Source organism: Anopheles nili, chromosome 3 (genome assembly GCF_943737925.1).
Source record: "Anopheles nili chromosome 3, idAnoNiliSN_F5_01, whole genome shotgun sequence".
Taxonomy (NCBI): domain Eukaryota; kingdom Metazoa; phylum Arthropoda; class Insecta; order Diptera; family Culicidae; genus Anopheles; species Anopheles nili.
Window position 1 is genome coordinate 28159642 of NC_071292.1, and position 13549 is coordinate 28173190.

The window sequence follows — 13549 nt, forward strand, 5'->3', positions numbered from 1 at the left end:
AAGCCGATGCCGAGCGTAAGCGTGGCGTTCGATGGCTGACAGGAAATGCTAGCGTCTTGTAATGTCAGCTAGGTGGGTTTGGAATGCGCTTCGAATTGATTTCAAACCCCCCAGCGAGTTAATGGTCGTGATCTAAAGCCCAGAAGCTGGGTAATAAGCCGTACTAGGGGTTGAGCTACTGATGGGGATTTTTGGAGCTTTTCGTAACGCTTTTGGACGAACATTATTGACAGAAAAGCTCGCCTGTGTCATCTTTCGATTCAAACACGCCTCGTTTGGGTGATTGCCCCTAAATTGGTGATGGAAAAATCCTTTCTCGACATCGAACTGCTTCTGTCTCAACGGGGACGCGTGAATTGAAATCAGAATGTGTGAACATTTTTATGTCAACCAACGGCTGAAAGCACATAATGTTTACATGACGGGCAATGCAAGCTCGAAGGTGTCGTGACTGTCGCGCAAACATTTGCTCCTTGTTCGTGTGGCGCTTCCGTGCCGGAGAAGCAGCACCCGTTTGTCAACCGAACTGCGCGATGCGGACCCGGAAGCAAAGAGGTAATAATTTATTTGGTTTGTAACAGATTCACGGCACGCCATAATAAGTGACTGATTTGGTGTATGAATAATTGACGAGGTCGTCCGCGGTGCTTTCAGTGCCTGGTGACTGAAGGACTTCTCGCGAGCGCCAGAAGCGTTGGCCCATCATGATGTTGCTTCAGCGCGGTTGATGTGCTACATTGTGCCATGGTGACAACGCGGTGTTGATGGACGCGTGTCCTGGGTGCGCGTGCGTTCGTTGGTGGCGAGTCCCATCACTGTCGTGTTGGCTGGCAACAATGACGAAACGGCCCGGGGGCCATGAATATTGCAACCGAGCGGGCATTACTTTGCTGCGATTGCATTTTAATTACTGACTGAGCTTCCAACAGGACGGAGGAAATTCATCAGCACTTGAATAATTTAGCACAAGCCATTTCAAGTGGGCCGTGATTTCGTTCCGTGACGTCGAGCTTGCACTTCCAGCTGGAGCGATAATTTCATCCAAACCCCACACTTGGATGAGGCTTTCGGTAAAGTTTCTAGTTGCTTCTGAACCCCAAATAGGCCGATGGTTGCTCACCAAGCTCCGGGACTCGAACACGAAAGTGACAGTGAAAAATGTCTTCATTTGTTCAAGTCCGCGCCCCCATCGACGCCTCACGCAAACCCGCGGAAGCCACGAAAGCCCGTTTATAGGTCACGCGGCCCCACGTGATCGATCGTCAGCCCGCGGCTCACAAACGGAAGTGCCCGAAATGAATCGAAGGAATCAATCAACGCCTCGCTGCTGGTTCGGTGTTGACCGAACACGCGCACACGAGCAAACAGAACCGTGGCCAGGACGCGCCAGTAATTACGCGCATGTCACTTTCGATCTCGATCGTGGCGCAAGCATGCTGGTACAGCGTTTCACGCGAGCCCAAAATTTCGCAGCAACCTGTGGAAAAAAAAGGCTGGCGATCGATGACGATCAACCTCGCGTCACGGGCGGTTCAGGAGGTCGTCCATCGCTAATTACAATCAGGCAATCCCTTGTCGTCGTGGTTTCCGCTTGACCGCTCTTATCCTCGATCAGTCTGCCTGTGTGCCTGCGTTGAACATTATTATTAAGATGATGATTTTCGTTCGGAAGATCGTGCCCACTCCTGCTGGGAGTGTGATGTAGGGGCCCATCCTGCGATCGTGGCCACGCGCGCACGAGCTTTCGTGGGTCACTCTTGCTCGCTCGCTTGCCAGACCCAGGTTCCACCTTATCTAGGCTACTTTATCTCCCTCCAGGGTGGACTACTTTCCGCGAACCTGGCGCGTGTGTGTGTTGATTAAAAATGTGTCGATCGATGGTGCTGCCTTCTGACGGCTGGCTGGCGCTACAATTACAGCGCCCTTCCCGCGGATGGCTCCGTCTCCAGGGCTTTGGTTGTGGCAAACAATCGGTCAAATGTCTGCGCCTCACGCGCGAACTGGAACGCGTTGTTTGATGAAGCGTGCCCAACCACGGGCGTGACTCCTTGACTCCGAAACGCCAACCGAGACGCTCGATCTCGATCTGCACCGGATGTGCATTTGAAAAGGCCACCTTTCGGTGAGGTGGCGGCGGCGCGATTTGCCATTGTTTAGCAGCGATCGGGGGTGCGCGATAGGTTGTCTGTATATACATATATAGTTTTTTTTGTATTTAACTCAATGTCCGGGTCCTCGTAGCCTTGCGCGTGGGGCAAGCGTTTTGCCGCGTGACAGCGCCCCGTGTGCGCAAGTTGTCGCCGCCGGGGTGGCGGTTTCGCGCAAATTATTCACGCCTCTAATTGTTCGCACCGGGTGCTTTCGAAGGGGGGATGAAACCACCCCTACGATCGTCCCACAACCAACGGAATCGGAGGGGGGGGGGGAGATCGAGACGGCACGTCGACCAGGTGGCCTCCAGGGCGGTTCGGTGTTCACCCCGAAAGGATCTCGCTGGTCGGGCGCGGACGATCCGAGGCGCGAGCTCGGTCGTGATGAGTTATGTGACATTTTCATTAAATGCGATCGGCGCGTGCTCGTGTGTAGGTGGAACACCACCGTCGTTGCCTCGATGCTGGTGTTCGGTTTTGTTTGTGCGCGCTCTCGCGATCGAACGCGATCGTAAACTTTTGCGCGACACAATCATCGGGCGGGTCGTGTAGTACACGATCTTTCTCGAGTTGCGCTCGCCCAAACAAATTATGCTGCCTGATGAGGAATGTGCACGGTGTGTTGGTGTTGAAGGAGAAGATGTAGAAGCAGTACGGCTATGCAACGATGGAAGCGATGAAGTTTTTCTAGGATCTGCACTAAATTCATCCAACTTTGAGTAGTGTCAAAATATTTGCCAACGCCTTCTGTTCGCATCTTGTGGAGACGATCTCAACCACCTCGAATCTGAGTACGAGTTCGATTAAGCTAGCGGCTAGTGGCAGATTACCAGCCACTCGCAAAAATCCTCAAGCTCCTCCAAGGGCAGCATCACGCGGCAACAAACCCCCACCAAGGAAGGAAAAAAGATGCTTGTTCTGTCTAGCGATCGCGATAAGATCAGCATGTTTTTTTTTTGCGCATTTCGGAGAAAAACCTCCACAGAACGGTCACGCGGTGCCAGTGTCATTGACATGCGAATCCGGCGACAGAAAGAGGATGAATCGAGTTTCCTGTTTCGTGTGGTCCGCGCCACACCCTTTCCGGAGCGATGGGAACGGATCGCCTTTGGGGAGGGCGTTGTCGTCGCGTCAGAGAGACGGTTCTTTTCGCTTACGATTTCCCGTGGCTCCTAGACGAAAGAAGGCATGTTTGGGAGCTTGCTTTGGGTCTCCACACCACACCACAAGGTGCCCAAGTTCCCCTGTCCCTGGATGAGTGTCGGAACCATCGTCCGACCATTTCATGGTTGTTCGCGGAGGCGGCACACATAGGAGGGCGAAGTTTTGCGAACGTCAGACGAATTCACCACGGCGATCAATCATCGAACCGCGCGGTAGGTACGCAGGCCAACGTGCCGGGAAACCAAACGGGGGTCCTGTCCGCAGATCGCACCGATCTTGTTCTTCATTTCCGTCCGGGTCGCGAGTCCGGCAGGGTCGCTGGGGCGTAGATTTCTAATCTCTAGCGCGTTCAGCTTCCCGGCGCAGGCGTCCGGACGTGGGCATTTGCACTACGAGGTTGAGGAGTCGAGCGTGGTCTATCACTTTCACCTTCGAAAAAATCACCCAACCAAGCCTAGTGCAAACTGAAGCAACCGACCGGTCGCGATCGGTTCGCGATTTGTCCAACTTGATCGATCTCCTTTCGCTTTTCGCGCGGGTGAGAGCAACACATCCGATTGGCCGAGGAAAGCGCAAGCGCAAGCGGTTGATGTTATGTTGTTCTTTGCATTCAGGATGTGTGTGTGGGAGAAAACATGCATCGAAAATGCAGGCACACGTTTGTTTGTGCAATTTTATATCGCTTGTTTGCATCGATCAATCTTTCTCACCGTTAGCTCGGGTGAAGCACGTTCTGTAGCGTATCCGTGTGATGACGAATATTCGCTTCGAAAATAGTTTCGATGCATTTTTGAAACAGGTTTCGAAAAGGATGTCCATTTGAAGCATGTCTTGCACCCATTTTTTTGGTTGCTGATAAAACCCGAACCGAAAAACTCCACTCACCTGGCGTGAGCTTCGCACAACCACCGGTTATCGCTAACAGTGCTCAAATCACCCTTTCAATCAACAATGCAACCCAATGATGATGACATTTCCTTCCACACGGTGTTGGTGGAGGTCACCCGCTAAAAGCACCGTTCGTGTGAACATTCAATCGTGGTAATCCTTTTTAATGGTGAGAACCAGCGCAAGTCGCGCTTCCGTGTCCACATCAATGACGCGTGTCTTCCTCGTGTGTCCTGTCATTCCACCGGCCCCGGGGGGTTTTTTTTTTGGTGAATCCCTTTTTCCGGTACGAACACAAACGAAAAAAAAGAAAACACGAATACCCATCCAAATGGGCAGTCAAAGTTCACAACAAAGGTCCACCGCGCGATTGAGAAAGGGAACTTAGTTTGATGACGCTTTCCACTCACTCGTGGCAGGATAGCATCAGCAAATTAAACCACCCTTCAGTTCCGTTTGTCAGTGGCCTCGTGGAGGGGGGTGGAGCAAAAGAAGAAAATAAAAAACAACCACCCCCCCCCGAATGGTGAGCACTTCAAATGGGTGTTGTTTCACTGATGAGGCAGACCCGCAATTACGGGTTTGCTCGTTTAGTGAATAATTAACAAATTTCCCTCGTAATGAAAGCACCGGGAATTGATTTGACGCGTCGCGAAGGTGTCGGATTCGGGTGGTCAGATAATGGTGGCTCGCGGCACACAAGGGTGAGCGAAGGCATTCAATTTTTGGTGATTTGTTCCCTCCGTGCCAGTTCCGGATGGTGCCAGTCCGTTCGGTTAATGTTGATGTTATAAAATTTACATACCATGCCCTTCGCGAGCCGCCGTTGATACGTACGCAAATCAGGAAATTCTAGCCAACCCCAGCCATGTTGGCATTTGGCGGGACTCAAGGGTGTTGTGTTGTGGCGCGTGACAGGGCGGTTCGAGGGATGTTTTCCACCCACCCGAAAGAGGAAGAAGAAAACGAAAAAAAAAATACTAACACCCCTCTCACTTGCGACACGTTGGCGTCACCGTTGAGGTTCCTTCGCGAGGACAAAAGCCACGCGGCAGTGTGGGTGGACGGACAATAGTGGTGGTGGTGGTGGTGGTGCAGCATAACGCGTTGAAATTTGTTCAAACGCCCTGGTACCGCCTCTCTTATGTTGTCGGGTTTTCGCGCGACCGGATGACGCTTGATGCGACACGGGGATCGGAATCGTTGCGCTGGGATTATTCATGAACCCCGGGCGTTCTAGCGTACGACGATCGATGGCGTGGCGCTTTTCCGTGTGCCAGCTGCCGGCTGATCAGTGGTAATGGTGATTTATGCTGCCGCTCACCATTATTCTATCCACCCACCCAAGGGTTGCAAAGAGGAAAACCTGGAGCCACAAGGGATCTATGTTCCTGCCACGAACCTCCTTGAATATTCATTCTGCTTTCGAGGCCGGGTTAATTTCGAATTTCGTAACCATTTGCCGGGCGGGGTTCGGCTGTTTTTGTTTCGTCTTTGATTGAGCGGCGACAATCGGTGCGCGCTATTAACGTGTTCTTTGCGGTCTTCTTTATCTCTCTCTCTCTCTCTCTCGCAGGCTTGACGATCATCTCGTGATCTCGCACCATTACCCGAAGGACGCCTACAGGTGTGAGCTTTGTCCGCGTGCGTACAGCTACAGACCGTCGTTGTTGCGGCATCGTGCGATCGTGCACGGTGAGCTAAGGCGCTTTCCCTGCGAAAACTGTCCCAAGGTAGGTACGGGAGCGAAGGAAAATCATACCCGGGAGTGGTGTTTTCCTCAGCTCCACCGTGTGTGTGTGTGAGTTTTTGTTTTTCCTGGGTTTCTTTTGTCCCTTGCGAGCGCGCACGAAGGTAACTGAAACAGTTTAGCCCGTCCTTGGTGTTCCTCTTTTTTCGCATGTGTTCTTTCCTCGAGGTTTTTCCAACTTTCCCCCAAAACGTGGATACTAACACCACGTAAGGCCGGTGTGGCTGCTAGCGTGACGCTAAACGAAATTGTGTAAATTGTTTTTCTTATAGAACGAAGAAACCGAGCTGAGCACAGCAACCCCCAACTCTTCCCCGTCGGGCGAACTATTCAGTTACCTTCTGCAAGCTCATGATACTAGGGTAAGCAATGAACAAACCAAAACCACCCATCCCTTTCTTTCGATTTTCCACCGGCCATCGCGCGCCGATTGCGCAACTCCTTTTTGGCGGTTGCCATCCGACGCTGCGTTTTGACATATTAAAATATATTTTTGCCAAACGAGCGCGCGCGCGGGTGTGCATCGCGATCGAGCATGATCGGGCTGAAGAAAGCGCCCCAAAGTACGCCTCCCTAAACAACCCTTAGCGCGATAAGCAGCCTCTAGCGGTTTGACGGGGAGGGTTAAATAATCACGGTTGCAGAATCGAAAGCCCGGCGCACGACGTCCACGGCGTTTGCCAATGCCAGAGTCATGAGGCGCGCGCTTAAGCAAACAAAACCTTTGGCCCGCGGAATCGGACTCGGAATGCCAAAGGCATCGATCCGAAAACGGGGGTTCGGATTCGATTTGAAACGCGCGCGATTATTATGGCCCGGGCCCCGAAATTGTGCCCTCCCAATGCAAAGTCCCGGCAGTTTTTTCTCGAACGCTCCACCAGGTGGCGCTGTCGGCACTTGGCGCACGCCCGGCCATCATTGGTGAGGCGAGCCCTTTCGAGCGATTTTCCCGGCGTCCGTGTTGATTTGGAACCCCCCGGACCCCGGCTGCCCGATCCAGTTGACGAAGATGGGGTAATCAATCATCGAAGCGCGAGCACCACTCGAACCTGGCGCTGGTAAAAAAAAAAAAAAGAGCCTCGATTGAACTCGATAGATAAGCGGCTCGTGACCCGCGGCTTCACGGTTAGGGGCGGCCAATATTAGGCGGGATGCTTGGGCAAGCGCGCCCATTCGACGGGGCCGCGAGAGATGGTACAAGTGACGTGACGGAATTTGACAGTTGCCATGGGTCGGAGTCGGATTATGCAACCGGTTCGAGGACCGGGCCTTCCATTCGGATCGTGGGTGTTGTGAAATTGGGGGTTGGCGTTTTTTTTCTCTTCTCTTTCTTTTTTTTTCGGGTGCCCGATCTGAGGGCCTCTGGACTCTCGGCGTTTTGGGTTTTTGGGAAGGCTTCCAGCCTGGGAGGGGTCTCATTAATTATAATTAATGATTGCGAGTTTGTTTAGAAATAGAAGCTGCGCGGGAGTCGCGATCGTACCGTGCCGTGAAGCGATGCTGATAAAACTCGCCAGCCAGCCACCGGTGTGCGAGATCACCGCGAACGGTTATTTATTATTACACCGTTTGCTCACTCCCCGAGCCGGACATTGTCCCGGAGCGGGGCGCGGGAGCATTCTTATTGTTTCTAGCAATCCCGCAACCGCACTCGAAGGATCTCGAGGGCGCTTATCTGCGCGTTTTCGTCTGCAAAACCGGACGAAGTGAGCTGAGCGCACGCTTTGGTCGCAAGGGGCCGGGACTTTGGCCGCCGGGGCGAATCATGATTTGGAATAAAATTATGATTTTAATCCAGCTTCGCTGGTTGCGCGAAACCGAAACAATGGCCACACCCGCGGGGGGTGGGGGAGGGGTGGGGGGGTTGAGTTCCGCCCCAGCTTCCGTGCCGTGTAATGACTACCGGTAGCGACCCCCCTTGGGGGTGTTTTTTTTTTTGGTTTTGGTTTTGGTTTTATCTCAGTAGCCCTTTCTTTCAACATGGATAATCGCGGTCATGCTTTCATTACCCCGTGTCCCGAGAGGGTGAGAGGGTTTCCTCCTCCCCCCCCCTCTCCCAGTCACATCCCGAATGGGGGCGTGTCACGGGGGTGTTCGATTCTCCCAAAGCGATACCGCCCCAAGGGTCATCTCCTTCTACGGGGTCGAGTCCGGTGATGGTGTTCCTGTTCGCCCGTTGTTATCGTCCCAAGGCGTCCCCCTTTTGTGGCCGGGAAATGTATGCAAACGAGTGGAAACTCGCAATCGAATGCTCCCCCCCCCCCACACTCGATTTGTGTGGGCTCCAAGTTGGGCGTGCACGTGCACGCCTGGTGGTCGCAATTTCCCCGTGTTTGGTGTCGATTTCCACATTCGGAAACCCCACGATAACCGCAATTGAAAAAGGGTTAGTTGAATTTCCCGAGACAAAGGAGCGAGGGGCGAGGGACGCTCATTAGAGCGATGACGTCGAGCTGCGCGAAAGTTGTTCGCGCGTGAAGGCAGATGACGTCGCGCGTGAAGTAAGGCGACAAACAAATGTGGTTTTTCCTTCGCGCGAACGATCCGTTTGCGTAACGCCATTCGGGTGAGTGCTCCCGAACCACTAATGGGGCATCGAGAATCGAGCGTTTTTGATTAAGACACAAACCCGCACCCGAGGGTTTGAGATCGAATCGGTGTGATTGCGCGGTCAGCTAGCGCCACGCGGGCGTCCGGTCTGTTTCGTGGCGATTGATCCACAAGCGGCCGAAAGTGACAGCGCCAGGCAACCGGGACGAACGGTAGCTTGGACTTCTCGCGGTGGGATTTCGGTGGACCCTTTCGCGTTTTCGCGGTGTGTGCTCTTGGGCTACTCCTTCCCAGCTGGAAACCGTCCACCGGGCGCTTAGAGGGTGGCCAGTTCAAGTGGAGACTTTTCAACAAACGAAAAGGAAAAAAAAAACACTGGCCACGACTGTTGCATTGTGTGATCGCGTAAAGGTTTGTCGCTCTTCGCGGTTCTCGCACACCAAGAGACCCCTTTGTGTAACACTTGGTTCCTACTCCCTCGTTTACCGCAAACTAGCACCCCCCACAAGTCGATTTTCCTTTCGCAATATCAATTCGGGCTCGGGCGATATTGTTCGCGAACAACCGCAGGAGGAAGAAAAAAACGCACAGCACGCGTCGGTCGCTAAATAGACATTTCCAATCTAATCATTTTGATTTATTTCCACCCGCGGCGTGGCCTGAACCGCGGTTACGCAGCCATGTCGCATTTTGTGACGGCCCTGACGGAAGGACGCGAGCCCTCGGGGTGGTTGGTTATGCGCGTTTATGTGCGGCACTCGGCTACTCGAAACCCTACGGGCTACCGTCAAACGCGACGGGGGAGCGAGCTCAGCGCAGCGGGCTGCCAAATCTGACAGCTGATTTTGCTAATCACCTTTGTTCTGCACCGTGATCCGTGATTTGAAAGCCCGTCCTGTGGCCTTTTTGGCGGCGAGGATCGGTACAAAATGGTGTCCCTTTCGCTGCGAGGGTGTCCGGTGAGTGTTGGTCTGTTTTTGGCCTATTAGTTTCGCTTGTTCGCTTGGTTGGTTAGGTGTAATGGCGCCGGCAAATGGAGACTCTCAGCTTTACGTGGTTGGACACAGAGATCGCAATCGTACTCCATTATCCAGGCACGCACAGCTTGAATCAATAGAAAGCAAGTGTCCTTTTAGTTCGTCCTTATACGAAGTTGTGACCATATCGCTCCACTCTTTCTCGAAGAAGATCAACAAAGAGCATCACAAAATGAGCGCATCGAATCCCGGAATGACATCACGATGATGGTACAATCTCGAAGTTCGCTGATCTTTCGATTGATCGACTAGCGGGTTGAGAATGATCCACCCGGTGGCTCGATCGCCTGGCCCCATTCATGGTGCGTCGTAGAACTCCACCCTTGCACAAAGCGTCTACGACTTTCATTGATGCTATTTACTCGCCCGAGACCTCCATCGAAGCCGGATCGAAAAGAGCGTGAGGTGGTTTTTCAGACTCGTTTTCATGCTTTTTTTTCCATCTTGTTTCGGGGGCGGTACTCGTTTTAGGGCGGGCGTGCGCGAGCGCAAAAGCTCAAGATCACAATCGGCAAAACCATCGTCACGAACTGTCAATCTTGATTAGAAGGGAGATCGCGAATGGGAACTCGCGCGGGAGCCCCAAAGGGCCGCCGGAGAGTGGCCAGGAGTTAGAAAGGGCCTTGATAACTGTGGCCTGTGTGTTTGTGTGTCTACATCTGAGCCTTTTCCTTTCCACGCTGTGTCAAGTGTTTGGCGAGGAGCTGGCTGAAACGCACGCGCCCTTAGGCTCGCGTTTAATGAATAATCCAATCGGTGTTGGGATTTCAATTTTCATTTGATAATTAAGCCGGCGATGGGAAAGGCGAACCGTCGTGACGTTGCGGCATTTAGCGTAAATCGAAAAACAAATGTTGTTGGGCCTATTGAACGGATCAGCTCCTTGCGCTAACAAGTGCCACTCTCTTTCGTTGGGGGTTTGGTTGTGTAGGTTTAAGCCTGTCTTAGGATCATGCTTTCGTTTGTCCTTCTAACAGTCTCTTAGCAGGGAAGGAATTAGACTTCCTGAAATTGGAGTCAGCTAACATTTTCCCAAAAATAAAATCCTCTTCTAAGAGCGCCAGCATCTAATCGATCGTTTGCTTTTCTTCCCAATTGTAGGTTTTCACCGATCCATCGAACCTTCAGCGCCACATCCGGACACACCACGTGGGAGCCCGAAGCCACGCGTGTCCAGAGTGTGGCAAAACCTTTGCCACTTCATCAGGGCTAAAGCAGCACACGCACATCCACTCGTCGGTGAAGCCGTTCCAGTGCGAGGTGTGCTTCAAATCGTACACCCAGTTCTCGAACCTGTGCCGTCACCGGCGAATGCACGCCGACTGTCAGGTGCAGATCAAGTGCAACAAGTGTGGCGATAGCTTCAGCACCACGACGTCACTTTCCAAGCACAAACGCTTCTGTGACTCGACGGCTGTAACGCGAGCATCCTCGTTACATTCGGGTGGACCTCCTCATCCATCTCAGTTGCGCCATCCACACGATCCTTATCCGCACGCCGGTCGGGGAGGTCTTGGTGCGGGTTCAACCACTCAAATCCCGCCATCTGGTGGTGCCGGAGGTGGTCCAACACCGACTGTGGCCACTGGAACCGGTGTTCATTCGCTGCCGCCTGGGATGGCGACTCCTCCGAATCCGTTCCTGATGTTCCCTGGGGCGCCCTTTTTTGCGCCCGGTTTTCGACCGTACCCGGGCATGCCGGGAATTTTCCCACCGGGTGTTCCCGGTCAGGTGCCGCAGTTTCCTTTGTCCTTTTTCCCGAAACCGGCCGTACCAGGACCGTTGGGTGAACCGGATCGTCGTACGCCTTCACCACCGGCGCGCCATCTCAGCCTGCTCGAGGGATATGGCCATCAGGCGATGAAAATCTCACCACCGACGGGTGAAGAAGCGACCAACCATTTGAGACCTTCACCAGCTCGACCGATTCCGGTCAGTTTCAATTCAGCGGCGGCTGCTGTGGCGTTGCTCTCGGCAGGATCACCAGGTCCTCTGACGGGTTCGATAGGAAACCATCCAGTAACCGACGGTGGTCATAACAACAATCACATCAAGGAGAACAACAATCCACCACAGAAGAGGGCTTCGAGTCGTGGCAGCTCGATCAAGGACGCTGTGGAGCAACGGCAGCAGGAGTTCTCTGACGTGGAGGACGAAGACCCTGCCGTGGGGTCTGGGATTCGGGTGAAGAACTTTTCGATGCGATCGAAGAACGAGCGAGATTCTACAAAATCACCGGCATTGCCTGGGGCTAAGCAGGATCGACGGCGTACTTTCGATGAAGGGGATTCGTCCGAGTCAGAAGATTGCCCTGTTGAATCGAAAAAGGTAACGTTGACCGGATGGACAGGTGTGTGATGGTTGATGCTAATGGTGTTTTTGTTTTTTTTTTCGATTTTATTTCCAGCTGAAAAAGGATGAACCTGCATCTGGTGGAGCGACAGAGCAACCGTTGGATCTGAGTCGCTCGAAAAAGCTCCGCAATGGCGATGCCGATGATCTTGGTGATGTGGATGACGACAAGGACACCCAGGAGGTCGAGAACCGCAGCTCTAACCGAAGTCCGACTCCAATTGAGGTGGCCAGTCCCATCCGGTCCCCGTCAGTTCCAACACCTTGTTCAGCGGAAGTAACCCACCACGATCTATCCTTGCGTGCGCGAGGACGTAACGCAATGGGTTCGTCCTTGTCTCCAAAGCCGACATCCGGTTCTCCTCCAGCGGTCGTGTTCACTTTACCGAGCCCTTCACCATCGCTCTCACCGCGTCCTACACCATCACCATCCTCCCCCGTGGGTGGCGTTGGATTGGCCGGACCACACCACCAACCCATTTCGTACCCTCGGCCCATCTATCCGCTTCTGCTCGAGGCGATGTATCACCGGCCAGGCGCGATGGGTGCTTTCCAGCGGCCGGCTTTCAATTTACTGGACTCGCTCGAGTCCAACCTGGACCTGTTGAAGCGCACTCGTCAGCAGTACTTGCCGGCGAAAGCGTTCCATCATCATCACCATCAACCACCACCGGGTATGATGCCACCGGGATTCGGTCTCGGTGCTAGTGGCGTTCCTGGTCAACCTGGAACAACGAACTCTGGCCAACCTAGTGCCGCCGGCAAGGTGAAAGATCGATACTCGTGCAAGTACTGCGGCAAGGTGTTCCCACGCTCAGCCAACCTAACACGGCACCTGCGCACGCACACGGGCGAACAACCGTACAAGTGCCGGTACTGCGAGCGTTCCTTCAGCATCTCGAGCAACCTGCAGCGGCACGTGCGCAACATCCACAACAAGGAACGGCCGTTTAAGTGTCACCTGTGCGAACGATGCTTTGGCCAGCAGACGAACCTCGATCGGCATCTGAAGAAGCACGACGCAGATGCGGCCGGGCTGGTGTTGGGCGATTCGCCTTCATCCAACGAGGCTGAACGGGGTGATGATGTGTTCTTCGATGAGATCCGGTCGTTTATGGGCAAGGTGACGTATTCGGGGCCAGCGGCAGCGGCTGGGTTGGTTGGGGGAGTCACCGGAACTGGGGTGGTTGGAGCGCCTGAGTTGGAGCTTCCACTGGCCAGCAAAGGAGTGGATGGTTTGGACGATGGTGATGGAAGTCGCGCCGGAAGTGTCGCTGGAAGGCGTCGGTATGCAACGCCACTGGATGTGACCGGTGGAGAGGATGAGGAGGAAGAGGAAGAGGAGGAGGAAGAGCTAGAGGATGCGGCCAGCTGCGATGGGGAGAGTGATCTGATCAACATCGACTCCGATAAGGATACGATCAACAACAACGACACGATCGAGGTGTCGACCTAATGGCGCATTGGCTGCAGGAGCCAAATTGAGGGTGTTTAGGGTATGTAAATAGGACAGGGCTCAAATAGCTTAGAATTTTCTTTACACACAACGTTCTTCGAATTCTAATAATCAAACTCTACGAGGATAAGCCGACAGACAAGGAGAACCGGAATGAGCGAAAGGAGCTTTTTCTGCAGTCGAATAGAATAGGTGCTAGGTT

The 13549-nt window shown here is 53.5% G+C and overlaps 1 protein-coding gene across 1 annotated transcript in view; it reads left to right on the forward strand.

Moving 5' to 3' along the window:
- The window catches only part of LOC128723620 (transcription factor hamlet-like), a 94577-nt gene extending 81230 nt beyond the window's left edge, over window positions 1–13347 (forward strand). The window contains exons 7-10 of the mRNA XM_053817377.1: window positions 5779–5935; window positions 6225–6314; window positions 10641–11867; window positions 11947–13347. Of these exons, the coding sequence (XP_053673352.1) occupies window positions 5779–5935; window positions 6225–6314; window positions 10641–11867; window positions 11947–13347 (2875 nt within the window). The remainder of the gene's footprint in view (window positions 1–5778; window positions 5936–6224; window positions 6315–10640; window positions 11868–11946) is intronic.
- The last annotated feature ends 202 nt before the right edge of the window (window positions 13348–13549 follow it).